Genomic DNA, 17,251 nt, shown 5'->3' with positions numbered 1-17,251 from the left:
TAACCACAACAAAAAAAGATGGAAACAATAGGAAGATCATATTAGAAATTCTTATGCTTCTTGAGGTTTTCTGAAAGCTGGAAGATCTGCCCCCACAGAGCCGACATTCCCCACATGGCAACAACTGGATGCGGCTTGGTTTTCCACAGGCCCCACGCCTCCCTGTAACCTCCCTCCCTCCCTCCCTCCCTCCCTCCCAGCCGAGGCACCCGAGCCGGCATGTGGCGGGGCTGCGATGCGGGAGTTTTTGCACGTGGCCCACGTCATTCCTTTCCACGACACTCCTGGCCTGTGAATTAGGTACTGGGGACTAGGTGCCTACAGCTCTGACATCCTATGACTTCTGGAGGAAAAATGAACACAATCTGTATTCTTGCAGTGTTCATAAAAATAGTAGATGACTGCTGTAGACAGAAAAACCTACAGAAAGTTTTCAAGGCTCAGTGGCTACCACTGTCCGCTCCCAAGAGTCGGGGAGCCCCGGTGGGCTCCTACCGCGGACGCACCACAGCCTTCCTGCTGGAGTCCTGTCCTTGCAGGGCCCCGCCCGTGCAGTACCTACATTACAGCCTTGTTCTAAAGATTAAGTAGGCTCAGGCAAGTAGGGCATGTAGTAGGCTGGCTCATTCTAGGCCCTTTCCAAATGTTAGCTGCACGGGTATTGCTCCCCTCTCCCTGCGGGGATCATCAGTATGAACATATCGGTACGTACTCTTCCAGACATTTCCCTGTAGTCTCACCAACATGAGTCCCTGTTGAAAGACTGGGATCGCCCCATGCATGTTGCTCTTCAGGTTGCCTTTGTGGTTTAACAGTGAGGCACCGTCCCCTTTCTGGGGCAGGGCCTGCAAGTGCTGAGGACTGGGGACCCACGCCCCAGGAACGGGGTCCCACACTAGGATTCTCTCCCTGGGGAGGGACACGTACGTCCTTCCCACACTCTGCTCACTGTGACAAATGTTCCTGCATCTCTGCATGTCTTTCTGTTTCTTTCGGATAGACCCTCAGGTGAGCGATTGCCAGGTACGGTGCTTTAAAAATGCCTTTGAATCCTAGACTTGCTGTTTTGTGTGCCTTGTGGTTTATTCTCATTCTTTTTTTCCTCCCCACCCCCCTGCTTTTTTTTTTCCCTTTCAGCTGTTCAATGATATATCCCATAACATGTCATTAATGTATGTAATCAGTGGACCTGGTGTGGACAAACATCCAGAGATTGGTTTGTTTTCTATAGAAGATCACAGGAATGGAAGAGTGTATGTTCACCGCCCTGTTGATCGAGAGACAACGCCGTCTTTTATGGTACCAAAATTTTGATATTTTCTAGGCTTGGGTTTATTGTAAAGCTGCTGCAGGAATATTGTATTCGGCAAGCATTAGTTAAGCTGCCCACACGCCAGGTCCTAGGAGGCTGCCTATTACACGCTGTGGTAAGCCTTAAAAGTGTGCATGGGCAGAGAGGCTAATTTTATAATGTTCTTAGAAACTTCTGGTCTCTGTGATGATGTATGTGAGCTGCTACAGATCTTCCTTCTAATGACAGGATTGCAAGCATGATCAGGATACCTGAAAGCATTTGGGGGTAGGGCTAGAGAATGTTTATAAAATGAGCTAATTTGTTTTTTGGTGTATCATGGTTGGAATATGTAGGCAGAAGCTACAAGCAGACCCTAATAACTGATGAATGAGCAATTATGAACCTGGTGGCGATTTCTTCTTGTGTCCATGTGTTCTTCAGGGTCTCATAACCCCAACACCGTGGTCTACTATGAATTTGAAATCCAGGTTCTAGGGATGCCTGGGTGGCTCAGCAGTTGAGAGTCTGCCTTCGATTCAGGTTGTAATCCTGGGGTCCTAGGGTTGAGTCCCGTATCGGGCCCCCCCGCGGGGAGCCTGCTTCTCCTTCTGCCTGTGTCTCTGCCTCTCTCTCTGTGTTTCTCATGAATAAATAAATAAAATCTTAAAAAAAGAGAAAGAAATCAGGTTCTAAACAAGGGAAAAAAATGTTGGTAGTATATTAGGCTACCAGCTTCACCTTACAGGGGATGCATACGATGCTAGCCTTTGTTGTTTTGGCTTCTGCTGGAAACTGAGCTTGGTTCTCAGGACTGCTCAGCTGTACATTGGCTCCTTCCGGGTGAGAAAGAACATCTGAAAGAAGTAATTTATATACATTTTCTCCAATGACCTTAAAATATTTACATACATAATAAAATATATGCCCTTATCTCATTCATTGGTGGGCTCTGAAACTCTAATTTTTTAAAAAAGATTTTATTTATTTATTCATGAGAGACACACACAGAGAGAGAGAGAGGCAGAGACACAGGCAGAAGGACAAGTAGGCTCCATTCAGGGAGCTCGATGTGGGACTCGATCCCGGGTCTCCAGGATCATGCCCTGGGCTGAAGGCAGCGCTGAACCGCTGAGCCACAGGGGCTGCCCTGAAACTCTAATTTTTAAATAGTCAGGAATGCTCCCCAAACTCCAAAAGTCATGCAGAGACGACTCTGCTGGTCTTCACTATATTTATGGAAACCCTTGCCCCATCGGGTGAATTGGCAGTGTCTGTCAAACAGAAGGAATATAGAGTGGTCATAGGTAGTTGGGCCCTGGGGCAGCCCTACTAAATCTTGAGTGAGCAAAAACAGATCACCGAGGGATCTGTGAAAATGAGGATTTTGCATCAGAACATCAGGGTGGAGCCCGGGACTCTGCATCTCCAGCAAGCTCCCAGGACAGGGTGCTGCCGCTGGCCCCCGGCGGCCACGTGCTGAGTGTGGAGGGCCAGAGGGTGAGCCTGACTCGTGCAAGGACTGGACAAAATATATTGTGCTTATGGTCCTTGTTTCGCTGTTGTTTTTTGGTTGCTGTTGTTTTTTGGTTGCTGTTGTTTGCTTTTAACATCTTTACTGACGTATCAAGGGTTGGTTTTCACAAGGTTTAAGATGAGACTTTTTCCTGGAAGCTGATAATATCTAAGCCAAATCCATAAGAGTGTTTTCTTACATGTGAGGCCCAAATGGGAAAGCTTGGCATGTCAAGGGCCAGGAGGCCCCAGGGAACAGTTAGAACAAGCAGAGAAAATGTGAGAACATGAGCGGTGTCCCCACAGGTTCTACTCCGACAGGATTTCCAAACCCTGTGCTTGGACCTGCTGGGTGAGATCAAGCCCACCATCCCATCCCCCAGGAGTTATCACAGCCATGCTTTTCTACCAAATTCTACGATCACTTGCTAGTTGGCTTCTTGGTTGGCTGTGAACATCCATGAGAGAAGACACAGGGTGGGGTTTGGAGGCATGCCCCACCCCGAGGCTCTCTGTCTCATGACCCTGGTTTACTGTCTTCTTATTACTTTTCATCACCTGCACTGTATACCTGAAACGTGTTTGGTTCCCTGTGGGTGCTCAGTCTCCCCACTGGAATGCAAGTTCTAAGAGCGAGGAGTTTCGTACTGACTGCCATTTCCTGAGTCAGGAAGAGGGCTCTGCACATAGTAGGTAGGTTTCCAGGTGATTATGTGGATGAGTGAGCACAGCAGAATGTTGTCTCTGCTTCCAGACTGTTGTGGGTTGAATTGTATCTTCCAAAAAAGATAGGTTCAAGCCCTACCCCTGGTACCTGTCTATATGACCTTATTTGGATACAGGATCTTTGCAGGTGTCATCAAATTAAGATGAGGCCATACTGGATTAGGGTGGGCCCTAATCTGGTGACTGGCATCCTTGTCAAGGGAGGGGAATTTGGGTCGCACAGAGAAAGACAGGGAGGAGAAGGCTGGAGACAAAGACTGGGGTGACGCATTCATCCTGGCGGAGGACACCAGGACTGTTGGCAGCCCCCAGCAGCCAGAGGAGAGGCTTGAAACAGATTTCCCCTTAGAGTCTCCAGAGGGAACCAAGCCTGCTGACCCCAACTGGGATTCTAGTCTCCAGAAGTATGAGAGAACTCGTTTGGTTGTAAGGCACCCAGTCATCACAGCGGATATAGAAAACAAACATGCAGGGGTTAACATACTCTCTAGGAAGACCAGACACAGGCTGCTGAGAAGGGTGACCAGCCACAAAAAGGAGGTTAAGCAAGTGTTACAGAAACACCACACGAGCTGGGCATTCCAGCTCAGCCATCTGCTTCTGCAGAAGGATGCTTGCTACCGGGTCTTGGCGGCTCACAAAGCCAGGATGTATTAGAAGCGAAGTCAGCCCAAGTGTTGGCCAACAGACATTCCCAGGAGCACCGCTGTGCTCTTGGGGGTAGTGAAGGAGTCACAAGAATTAGCCAAAACATGTAAAAACTTGTGTTTGGGAGGTTGAGGGGTGGGTGGCGCTGATTTCTTGTTAATTCCATAAACCTACAAGAATGTAGGGACAGCAGCCAAGAAGCGCCTGAAGATGTAAGACATAGCTGGGAAGGGGAAAAGCCTGATTTTTTCTATGTAGGAATCTCATCTGTTTATATCAAAATCTGCTCAATTTCATAGGCTACAAACACACTCAGGAAATTTTTTCTTTTGTATTCCTTGAAATAATCATCTGTGGGTCTATATGCCAACGCACTCAGCTTTGCCTACTTGAAACCTATACGTACAAGTGACTTTGTCTTGTGTGTTCGGCATTTAAGATACTTGCATGTGCTTGCCTGTGACTAGGAGTACACATCCTGCGTGTGTCATTTCAGGGGTCACGTGCCCCTCCACCATGTCACTGCACTATGGTGGGCCACCCGGGAATCTAAATCTTAAGGCCATAACAAAAGGCTGAAAACCCTTTCCAAGTGCAGAAAATATCCATGACATTTCCCTTCTCCATTGCGATTTTGAGTCCCTGGAAATTCTTAGCATCTTGACAAAGAATAAACAGCACTTACGCCTCTCAGGCATCTTACAGAACTGACGGTCTCAGATGTAGCTTTTAGGATAATAGATGGAATATAAAATAATAAACATAAAACAAACGTGGTTCTTATTTTTAAGTGGAAGGACTACAGTTGGCGCTGTGTCGGAGCCAGAAGTCCGCATGATTAGGGAGCAGAGTTGCCAGCGCAGTCATAAATTATGGAAGAGCATGTGGAAATGGTGTGTGAGAAGGCCGATTTGCTTGTGCAGAAATGTAAAAATGTATGTTGGATTCCTGGGAGCAGACTAGCTCAGTGGTGTTGAGGGAAGAGGAGACAGCTGAACCGGGAGAGCCTGGGGCCCAGGCCACTGCTGTGGGACGCCTGGTGGGACCGCCACGGTGGATGCCCCAAGTCCACGGGCAAGAGGCCCAGGCAGGGTGTGCAGCAGAGACCTTGTGCTCTCTGGGGACAGGGCTGGAGAGATTGCTGCCCGAGGCTGCCGAGGTGCTGGGACCCTGGCTGGTGAAGCCACCTGCTCCGGGCCCTGCGTGGCTGTGGATGGGAGCGCTGAGGAACAGGCCAGTGCTGTAGTCAGGTCTACACCTACTTGCATTTGAAGCTGGGCTGTGCCGAGGGCGCAGCCAGGGACCGTGCAGTGACGCCCAGTGGGGCTCCAGGACCGCCTCCCTCTGGGGCTTCTCTGCGAGGAAGGAAGGAGGTGATTGGTGTAGGAGCCCAGTCCTGGGCCTCACTGAAACCGCTTCTCCTGGAAGGAACCCTGTGCTCGCTCAGCATCCCGCAGTCGGCTCTGCACCTGCACCTGCAACCAGGCTGCCCTGGAGAAGCCACCGCTCCTGTAGTGGGTGGGCGTGTGCCCTGACAGCTCCTCCACACGTCACCCTGGCCCGCTCCCTTCCCTGAACTTCTTCTATTTCACCACTGACTCCCCACAATCTTTGCAGCTTTCAACAAATAAAATCATTGTTTATCCTAGAGCTACAGAAATTCAGCAGCAAGTGGGTGCCGGGTGGTTCCGTGGGTCAAGCGTCTGATTCTTGGTTTCAGCTCAGGTCATGATCTCAGGGTCCTGGGAGGGAGCCCCATGTCAGGCTCTGAGCTCAGTGGGAAGTCAGCTTGTGATTCTCTCTCCCTCTGTCCCTGTCCCTGCCACTCCCCCCTCTGGCATGCGTGCTCTCTCAGATAAATCTTTTTTAAAAACATATATATATATATATATATATATATATATATATATATATATATAGTGCTCACTTTGGCAGTACATAGACTAAAATTAGAATGATACAGAGAAGATAAGCACGGCCCCTGCTCAAGGATGGCATGTAAATTTGTGAGGCATTCCATATTTAGAAAAATAAAAATAAATAACACATATGGTTGCCCACTCATTATTGTGTAAGTAGAGACTTTTTAAAAAGAATAGATTTTTAGAGCTGTCTTGGGTCTACAGAAGAGGAGAATGAACAGTACAGAATGCCTGACCCCTCTCCCTCCCCACCCCCTGCCCCACACAGTATCCTCTCTCATGAATGTCCTGCACTGGTGCAGTAACGTTTATGACCCTGGATGAGCCAGTAGGATGCATTATTATTAACAAAGCCCATAGTTGGCATTAGGGCTCACTTTCAGTGCTGCACGTTCTATGGGTGTGGGCAAATGCATATGACAGGTATCTACCCTTATAGTATCACACAGAGTATTTGGACTGCCCTAAATTTCCCTGAGCTCCTCATTATCCATCCATCCCCTCCTTTCTGAGCCCTTGGCAACTGTGATCCTTTTACTGTCTTCATACTTTTGCCTCTTCCAGGATGTCGTATGGTTGGAATTGTACAGTGTGTACGTAGCCTGTTCGGCTTGAACCCTCTCGCTTAGCCATGTGCACTGAAGATCATGTCTTTTTAGTGCTGGCTAATATTCCACTGTCTGGATGGACCACGGTTCATCCATTCACCTAGTGAAGGGCATCTTGGTTGCTTCAATGTTTCATGACTATGAACAAAGCCACTTTAGACGTCTGTGTGCAGGTTTTTGTGTGGTCATAAGTATTTGACTCTTTTGCATAAATACCAAGGAACCTGATTGCTGGTTTGCATGGTAAGAGGATGTTTAGTTCTGTAAGAAACCACCAAAGGAAGGAGGAATTATCTGCTATCTGTGTATCTTCTCCAGAGAAATAGTGTCTGTTCAAAGCCTTTGCCTATCCTTAACATTTGAAAATCAATTTTTTAGCAAAGTTCCAGGAAATAAAGTTAATATATAAAAATCAATTGTATTTTTATCTACCAGTGATGAATACTTCAAAATCAATATTTTAAAAACAGTATCATTTATAATATCACCAAAACAAGTGAAGTGCTTAGGCATAAACCTGAAAACTGTGCAGGACCTGTTCACTCAAAGCTATGAAATGCTGATGAAAGATACCAAGGAAGATCTAAATGAATGAAAAGACAGACTGTGTTTATGGATTGAAAGATTGAATATTAAGGGGCTAATTCTTTCCAAATTTACCTATAAATTTAGTGCAAGACTAATCAAAAGACTAGTGGAACATTTTATAGATCTCAACAAGCTGATCCCAAATTTTATATGGGAAGTTAAACCAGCTTTTGATTTTTTTTTTTACTCTGTTTTGCTATTTTGAACTTTATGGATATATGTGTTTATCTTTATTGTTTCCTTCTTTCTGTCTGAATTTAATTTGCTCCTTTTTAAAGATTTATTTATTTGAGAGAGAGAGGGACATGTGAATGTGAGTGGGGAGGGGGGCCAAGGGAGAGAATCTCAAGCAGACTCTGCTGATGGGGAAGCCCCACGTGGGACTGGACCCGACCCTGAGATTGTGAGCTGAGACGAAACCAGAGTCTGATGTTAACTGACTGAGCCCCCAGGTGCCCCTATTTGCTCCTTTTTTAAAAGGGTTCTTAAGAAACTAAAGCTAGAAGCCTAAAGTATTGCTTTGAGATCTTTTGTGAGGAAAGACTTCCCATTGAATGTTTGAGACAAGCAGACCCTCCTCATTCAAGCACAGAAGTGACAGGAGTAACCACCTAAGGACCCACGACATGTCAACAGCTGTGCTAGTTACTTTAAATGTTCCCTTTCCCCAAAACTTTCAAATGTCTGCTCTCCGCAGTGTTTCGCAGTATTGATTAGCACTTGCATTTCTCATGACAGCCCTGACCCCGTAGAGCAACCAAGGCTCCTGAGCAACTTGCCTGCATTTACCCAGGTGGAAAAACTGAGATTAGAACCTGGTCAGAACTAGTGATGTACTTCTCAAGTCAGGCCATTGGCTGGTCCCCAGAGGTTTACTGAGCGGCTCGCCCATGCCAGCAAGGACCTCGGTCCCTGGGGTCACGGGGCAAAGGACAGCATGAGATTGACGATGATCTGATTCGTGCCATCAGATAAATGATCCTGCAACATTAACACGGTTCCCTCTGCTTCCTAGGTGCATTTCAATGTCGTGGATCGCTTAACCAGAGAAATCGTGGATAATTCCTTGATTTTCAACATCAGGATCCGTGATACAAACGATCATGCACCCCAGTTTCCTAAGAAGGAATTTAACATCACTGTGCAGGAGACCCACCCTGCAGGTGTGCGGTGGGGGCAGCAGGGCTTCCTCTCCTCTCTCGTCCAGAACAGTTTTCTTGCTTTAATTTCAATGCGGTACTCGATCCTACTTGTCTTTAGGGGGAGATTTTACTGTTCACACCCTGAAGATCACAGATCCTGGATTCAAGCAAAATGCCAGGTCTGAAAGCCTCACTTTGTATTGGCAATAATATGAGGTGCAAATTGTGTCTGTTGGAAGAGCTGACATGTAAAGAGCAATCTAAAATAACTCAGATGCACTGAAGGGGAAAGGCAGAGCTGAGCGGTGCGTGCCCGAATATCTCTGTAAATTTGTCACCTGTAAAATGGCAACGAGATGCCATCTAAAGTTTCTGAGCTACAGATTCTGTGAGTCTTTAAATCCAAACCACTCTCATTAGAAGATGCATCTATTTTAATAACAAAACAGCTTCATTTATTTCACAAAATAGTCTTTTTTTTTTTTTTTCACAAAATAGTCTTTAGAAAATTTGGGAAATTCCAAGGCATTAAGACCGAAAAAAAAAAAAAAAGACCGAAATAGAAAGCATATTTAATACTTCCAATTAGAGATAAGTACCATTAATGTTTTATAGTCTTTCAATATTTGTCTTTGCATTTTATATGTCCGTGCGTGTACACACACCGTGTATGTATCTATGGGTACATATTCCCAGATTTTTATATATAACTACAAATGCACATTAATATATGTGCATACATTTTTTATCTTTATCCTTGTGCAAAATGCATATGGGTCTGTATTAGATATTTACAAATGCACAGGTGTGCTTTTTCATATGTGTATATTTATGAGCTATCTTTTCTAAAAGTGCAGTTTTACTCTTCGTAACCTAACAGCGTTCCCCTACAGCATCCTATTGCGTAGTATTTTATTTCATGGACGTACTTTAGGTGTTTTTTTTTAACTAATCTCCTATTGTTAGACATTTATGAGTTGTTCCTACTTTTTGTTATCTTCACAAAATATGCTTCAGTGAATATATTTGAGCTAAATCTGTGTCCCACTGAAACATTATTTACTTGGCATAAATTTAGAGAAGTAGAATGGCTGGTTCTGACCACATACACAATTTAAGTGCTCCACTTTACTCACCTACGATGTCTGAGGGGGCCTGGCAGGGGGCTCATCCTTGATTATGAAGTGCTGCCCATGTTGATAGGTTTCTTGTCCATTTCTGTTCGTGTGGTTGTCATTTTTCTCTTGATTTTCACCTTTTTATCCTGTATTAAAAATGTTTATGCCTGCCACGTATACTTGAAGTGTGTTTTCCTGGTTTATTGCTTCTTTTTAAATTTTGTTTATAGTTCTTTTTGGCACACATTCATAAATCAGTCTGATCTATCATGTCTTTTATGTCTTTGGCATTTGCAACCATGATTAGAAAGTTCTTGTGACTATTTAAATATTCCTCTTTGTTTTTTATAGTATGTCTACAGTTTGATTTTATATTTAAATGTTTAATCCATTCCGGTGTATGCCTCAATGCCATTTAGCAAAGACTCGTCATTCTGCTGGTTTGATAGGCTGCTTTTGTTCAATATTAACTGTTAAAACAATTCTTTCCAGGTCAACCTATTTTCCAGATGGTAACAGTGGATTTGGATGAAGAAAATACTCCAAATTCTCAAGTCTTTTATTTCCTTATTTCTCAAACGCCATTACTGAAAGAAAGTGGCTTCCAGATTGACCATATTAGCGGAGAAATAGGACTCTCAGGATGCTTAGATTATGAGGTAATGTGAATTTTATTATTAAAAAAAATGAAATGTATTCTCTATCTCTGAGCTCCAGACTTAGGATTTATGGTTGTAGTGGAAACCCCTCCGTGGCTAGCCTTGGTATTGAAATTGCTGTAATGGATTATTACTTTATTAATACTTCTCTTTGCTGTATTTGAAGGGAGTGACTGCTCTTTTCCTTCCCACACAGACTGCTCCACAGTTTACACTACTAATTGGAGCGAGGGATTTTGGAGAACCATCCTTGACATCCACGGCCACCGTTCATGTTGCTGTGCAAGAAGGCAACAACCACATGCCCACATTTATCCAGGACAACGTAAGGCACCTGCACTGTCTCAAATGCCAAGTCCCCATGTAAATGGCCCTGAGTCCTGGGCTTGGTTCTGCTGAGGGAGTTCTCAGCAGGCACCCACGTTACATGTTATTCTCCAAAATAACGTAAACTAGATGAAGACATCAACCGTACTGATACAAAAGCATTTAATAATAGACTTGGCAGCGTACGTTTCTTAACTGTTTTGTGCCAGAAACTGTGCTCAGAACCTTACATGCATGCTTTCATTTTCAATTGTTGGGACTAGCACATGATTTCCTTGTTTTACAGACAAGAACACTGAGGCATTGGGAGGATAGAGAATCCGTGCTCATTCTACATTGAAGTTTCTCACTTCCACACTATTTTTTTAAAATGACCTTATTTATTTATTCATGAGAGACACACAGAGAGAGGCAGAGACATGGGCAGAGGGAGAAGCAGAGGACCCCGATACAGGACTCAATCCCAGGACCCCAGGGTCACGACCTGAGCCGAAGGTAGACGCTCAACCACTGAGCCACCCAAGTGTCGCTCAATCCCACATTATTAATGGGGACTGAGAGATTTGTTGTAGGGTCAGTGGAGACTGCCCAGTGCACTGGAGGGTGTTTAACATCATCTCTGACCTCTTCCCACTAGGTGCCCAGGCACCTCCCAGTTGTGACAGCCAAAAATGTCAGACATTGCCCAATGTCCCCTGAGGGGCAGGTTCAGCCCCAGGGGAGAATCTAGACCTGAGCTCTTCACACAACATTGGAGCTCTAGAGTAGGGAAGATGAGCAGGTGGGCTCTGGCTGTGGCTTTCTCAGCCCACCTGATTATGTATATCAGGGTTCCATATGGGATTTCACATGCTACCGTTCCCTGGGCTTAAAGAAAGCACCAAAACCCGCTGTTTCCAGATCATCTGGAAATGCCACACCACTTGAGATATGCAAGATTACTAACAACACTCAGGATTTGTTTCCTGTTTTGTATATTTTTGCTCCTTCATATGCAGTTTTTTTAACATATTTTTTAATTGGAGTTCAATTTGCCAACATATAGCATAACACCCAGTGCTTATCCCATCAAGTGCCCCCCTCAGTGCCCATCACCCAGTCACCCCCACCCCCTGCCCCACCCCCTGCCCACCTCCCTTTCCACCACCCCTTGTTCGTTTCCCAGAGTTAGGAGTCTCTCATGTTCTGTCTCCCTTTCTGACATACAGTTTTTTTTTTAAATATCCATTTTGCTTCTTTCTCCTGATATCTCTCAACAAGACTTTCCTGATGACCTAGTTAAATCCCTAACACAGTACCCACTCCCTCCTTGTTCCAACCCAACACACACACACACACACACTCGCTTCATCATCTGCTCCCCAAGGATGGAGTTTTGCTGATCCTGTTCATAGCAACTAAGATAGAATCTGGCACATTGGAGCCTTTGTTGAATATTAATAAATGCTCCAAACAATTATTTTTAAAAAGTATCATTTTAAAAAAATCTAAATTTGTATAGACAAAGGGTGCCTGGGTGGCTCAGTTGGCTAAGCATCTGACTCATAATCTCAGCTCAGGTCTTGATCTCAGGGTCATGAGTTCAAGCCTCACATTGGGCATGGAACCTACATTAAAAAAAAAATCTTAAAAAAATTGTATGGAGAAAAGCTGAAATTTTTTCAAATGAAAACACCTCACCAAACAGTACAGGATAACTAACATAATATTTATTGTGTTTGAATATTGTTTTGAAAATCTTCTCTGGCTTAGCAAAATGCTCTGTTCTTAAGAGTAAGGGTGGGGAAAATAAGCTCTGTCTTCATGTACTCCGCAAAGAGAAATTATCTTGTTATCAAAACTTTGAGTAATAAGCCAAAGTTAGAAAAATGTGTTAGAAAAATGATTGTTTTAATCTAAGTCATCATAAGAGTTCTATTTTAGGAGAAGAGCTAGTTTTTTTATTTTAGGAGCATAAACTGGGATGTGCATTATTATTTTAAAGATTCTTAGAAAAATAGTGCATTGAGTTGGATTTTCAAAGGTATGCAGCTGTAGACACAAGTCACAGCAGGGTGCTGAGCCAGGCACCCTGGCTTCCGCTCGCTTGAGGTCAAGTTTTATAGCAAGAGAGATAACATGTGCACGTTCCTGTGCTAAGGACTTACATTTTCCTTCTTGCTTTCTTTTTCAATGGTGCATCTTTATCTGCATGATGTGGACATGATGGTTGCTTCTTCCAGTATAGGATTCAGATTTCTGAAGGCCGCACAAGCGAGGGTGTGTTGCGTCTTCTGGTCCACGATGGTGATTTGCCATTTACGTCAGCCTGGAGAGTAAAATTTAACATACTGAGTGGCAATGAAGAGGGACATTTTCACATCTTGACTGACCCGGAGACCAATGAAGGGATTTTAAGTGTGATCAAGGTAAAGCCATCAGGGAATGTGCACCTGCTGGGTGGCTACAGGTGTTGGGACCCCTTTCTGCAAGAATCCTGATGCCCACTGTGCACCAACCATGTGAGGTGTGGCGTATTGTGTGTCCCAGGGGTGCCCAGCGAAGAGGGCAGGCAGTGTCATGACCCCAGCTGCTGTGGCCCTTGGCCCTTTTGCCTTCGTGGCTCCTCCCACCAAAATAATATCACTACTAAAAGTTATTTTTGAAATGGTGCTAAGTTCTTCAACATTTATTTTTTGTTTGAGACAAAATAGATTTATATAGGCCCTAAAATGTTCATTTTTTTCTGATGTGATAAAAAACTTTAAGATATTTTCTCTGAGAGTTCATTTTTTTTTCCTTCTGAGTTTTAAAGACATTAGAATGTGTGCACGGACCCCTAAAAGCATCGTGGGCGCCTGACACTTCGCTGGCTATGCCTAATGAAGAGCTGGCCCTGCAGAAAAGTATTATTTTCTCCTTTTACTAATAAGGAACCAAAGCCCAGAGATGTTGGGTCATTGTCATGAAGTCACACAGCTGGAGGAGGGGTTCTGACTGAGGCAGTCTGACTCCATTGTTTTTAGTCTTAATTGCTCTCAGGCCAGACCCTGGAGTGACCGAACCCTTTCTCAGCGCAGGCAGGTCACCCGGGGGTCAGGTTCAAAGACAGGCCTGGGTTGGTAGGTCTGGGGTGGGGCCCTGAGCTCCTGCCCATCAGAGGAACAGACCGCCGGTGATGGCCACGGGCCCCAACCACACTGTGAACAGCAAGGCTCTGGGGTACTCGCCGCAGGCCTGGGATTGAATATCTCAAATATTCCTTAGCTTTTCAATCCTTTTAAGTCACTGACCACTTTGCACCCTGAGTAACTATGATCATTAATTTCTGTATTTCCTTAAGCTCCCTTGGTTTTTTTTTTTTTTTTTTTTTTGCAGCAGAGCTGCCACATTAATGTTTCATTAAGTTATGGGTTTTGTTGCATTTTTCATTACTCTCTGATGGATGGTAGCTCTTTTCAACTGGGAGGGAGGGGGGAAAAAAAAGAAACAGAACTCCATAAATGATTTGAAAATGGGCTGGCAACTGTCTTTTGATCATTACCAAAGACAGAGTAAATAATAAATGAAGTGCAAAAGCCACAAGCTCTGGGTGCGTGATCACGCGCTGAGCGTTCTCCGGCCAGAGGAGCCGCAGGTGCTCACGAAATCCTCTCTCTGGGACTCGCAGCCCTTGGATTATGAAACTCACCCCGTGCAAAGCCTTGTCATCGCCGTGGACAATGAGGAGCCGCTCTTCCCCTGTGAGGGGGGCCAGCTCCGTGGGCCCCGGGGGGCAGGGACCAGGGCCACCGTGAGTGTGCAGGTGATGGACACCAATGACCCGCCAGCCTTTCACCCTCGGAGCTTTGTGGTCAGTGAGGCCGACGGTGCCAGGCCCGGAACTCAGCTGGGAGCTTTCAATGCGACAGATCCAGACGGAGCCAATGGCCGGATAAGGTGAGAAGGGAGGTGCCGGGCAGGGGGTGTTGTTTAAACAGAACCAGACATGGACCCGCGGGCCTGCCTGTTGGACACCTGCCCCTTGGCGGGCTGCTGAGGTGGACTCCAGCTCGGTTATGAAAATGCCAGAAGCCACCAGGAGAAGGCCTGCGGGCCCACGTTCCATGCTTTTGTCCTTCTACAGCTTTCTTGGATGCACCAGGGGGAGTGTGCTTGCTCATTTTCCCTTGCATTTAGCACACTTCGCTTTTATACCGTTTTTCTTGTATTAAAATAATTTGTTATGGGTTTCTATCTCTCTTTTTACCAAAAGAGAGAGGGTTATAAACCCACAGCCCTCTGGCTTCTGGGCGACAGAAGTGGTTTTTATTTACTATTTATTTTTTTAAATCGTGGTAGAATATATCTAGCAGGAAGTTTGCCATTTTAACCATTTTTTTTTCTGTTACTGTCTTTTTTTTAATAATAAATTTATTTATTGGTTTTCAATTTGCCAACATACAGAATAACACCCAGTGCTCATCCCGTCAAGTGCCTTCCTCAGTGCCCGTCACCCATTCACACCCACCCCCTGCCCTCCTCCCCTTCCACCACCCCTAGTTCGTTTCCCAGAGTTAGGAGTCTTCATGTTCTGTCTCCCTTTCTGATATTTCCTACCCATTTCTTCTCCCTTCCCTTCTATTCCCTTTCACTATCGTTTTAACCATTTTTAAGTGACAGTGGCATTAAATGGCATTAAGTAGATTCACATTGTTGGGCAACTGTCCGCACGATCCATCTCCAGAACTTTTCAATCTTATAAAACTGAAACTCTGTCCTCATGAAACAAGAACCTCCCCCCCCTCCCAGTTCCTTTCCCCCGAGACACTGGCAACCACCCCACTATTTCCTGTCTCGGTGAATTTGACTATCTAGGTACTTCATAGAAGTGGAATCATACAGTATTTGTCTTTCTGTGATTGGCTTATTTTGCCGACCACAACATCCTCCAGTTTCATCCGTATTCCACTATCTGCACAGACCACATTGTGCTCATCCATTCACCTGTGGGTGTACACTTGGGTTGCTCGGTGTTTTGCTTTTCGAAATAAAGTTCCACGATCCCTAGGAAGGTGGCAGAGTGGGAAGCTCCAGGAATCTGTCTCCTCACCAGAACAATTGCCCTGGAAGAGTCTGTCTCATGCACCTATTTTGAAACTATGGATTCTGTTTAAGGCTTGCAGCTCCCAGAGAAAGGCTTGGATGCTCAACTACAGTTAATTTGGGTTAATTATAGCTCTCTGCACAATAGTAGCACCCCATCCCTACCCCTAGCAGTGGTGGGCAGCTCTATACCTGTTCCTGGAATGGCTAAACATACAGAAGCAAAACAAAACAAAACAAAACAAAAAAACCTCTGTCCCCCAAATATCAGAGATCTGTGCTCTGCTCATTGATTGCTGCTTTCACTCCCAGGGGTGCAGACAAATAGGAAGGCAGACATCGGCTTTGCCCCCACTCCCCTGGGGCTGCAGACCCCTTCCCCTACCAGCTAAAGTGGCTTCAGGTAATTGGATGGGCAGGTGCCTTCATTTCCCCAACTTTGTTGTTGGCTTTTTTCTATTTCGAGAGCCAGATGTTAAAGACTAGGACATTTCACACAGAGCAAAAATAAAATAAACAAAAACAATAAGGAGAAATAGAAAGCCCTGAGAAGGGAGAGAATTTCCTCTCCAGAGTTCCCATGCAGTTAGATCGAAATGCTTCGTGTTCAAGAAAAAAAATTCACAAGGTGCACAAGGAAATAAGAAAGCAAGGCCCATTCAAAGAGAAAACAATAGGTCAACAGAAATTGTCCCTGAGAAATACCTGATGGCAGATCGTTGGAAGAAGGCTTTCAAAAAATGGTCTTCACAATGTTCAAAGACCTAAAGAAGGTTGTGGAGGAAGCCCCGAAACGGTGTGCGAACAAAATGGAAATGCCAATAAGGAGACAGAAAACCTAACAAGCAATGAGAAAGGTGAGGAAAGACTTACTGTCAGAATTACTTCACGTGTAAATGGATTAAACTCTTCAAGCAAAAGGCAGAGACTGGCAGAAAGAATAAAACACATGGTCCAATTGGACGCCCTCTACCAGAGACTCACTTGAAGATCCAAATGTGCAGACAGGTCAGCTGACACCATACCCCAAAATTAACTCAGAATGGGTCAGGACCTAAACGTAAGAACAAAGACAACAAATCTCAGAAGAAAGCATAGGACAAAAGCATCGTGACGCTGGATTTGGCAATGAGCTCTTAGATGTGACACCAAAGACACGGATAACAAAGGAAAAAATAGCCAAATTGGACCTCATGAAAATCAAAACATTTTGTGCATGAGAACACACTGTTATTCACAGAGCACAAAGGTGACTCACAGGATGGGAGAAAATATTTGTAAGTCCTATATCTGATTAGGAATTAATTCCAGAATATATAGAGAACCCCTAAGATTCAGGATCAGAAAAACACAAACAATCTGATCTAAAAGTGGATACAGGACTTGAAGAGACATTTCTCCAGAAAAGTTATACAAATGGCCAATCGGCACATGAAGGACCCGCAACATCACTAATCATCAGGGAAATGCAGATCAAAACTACACCTCCTACCCATAAGGATGGCAACTATCAAAAAACCAGAAAACAAGTGTTGGCAAGGGAGAGATGGGAACCTTTGTGCGTGGTTGGTGGGAATATAAGTTGGTGCAGCTGGTGTGCAAAACAGTATGGTGGTTCCTCAAAGAAAATTCGAAGTGGAACA

The 17,251-nt window shown here is 44.8% G+C and overlaps 1 protein-coding gene and 1 non-coding gene across 2 annotated transcripts in view; both read left to right on the top strand.

Annotated features, from left to right (window-relative positions):
- CDH26 (cadherin 26) overlaps positions 1-17,251 on the top strand; it is a 50,321-nt gene that overhangs the window by 16,944 nt on the left and 16,126 nt on the right. Inside the window, exons 5-10 of the mRNA XM_055304594.1 lie at positions 1,138-1,299; positions 8,314-8,461; positions 10,051-10,217; positions 10,414-10,542; positions 12,767-12,952; positions 14,194-14,462. Coding sequence (XP_055160569.1) covers positions 1,138-1,299; positions 8,314-8,461; positions 10,051-10,217; positions 10,414-10,542; positions 12,767-12,952; positions 14,194-14,462 — 1,061 coding nt within the window. The remainder of the gene's footprint in view (positions 1-1,137; positions 1,300-8,313; positions 8,462-10,050; positions 10,218-10,413; positions 10,543-12,766; positions 12,953-14,193; positions 14,463-17,251) is intronic.
- Positions 6,100-6,206, top strand: LOC129498749 (U6 spliceosomal RNA). The gene has a single exon (XR_008662196.1). It is a non-coding gene; the product is annotated as a U6 spliceosomal RNA (small nuclear RNA).

The sequence above is a fragment of the Nyctereutes procyonoides genome, unplaced genomic scaffold (genome assembly GCF_905146905.1).
Source record: "Nyctereutes procyonoides isolate TBG_1078 unplaced genomic scaffold, NYPRO_anot_genome, whole genome shotgun sequence".
NCBI classification, from domain to species: domain Eukaryota; kingdom Metazoa; phylum Chordata; class Mammalia; order Carnivora; family Canidae; genus Nyctereutes; species Nyctereutes procyonoides.
Note: the sequence above shows the minus strand (reverse complement) of the source record. Positions and strands in the feature narration are given on the sequence as shown.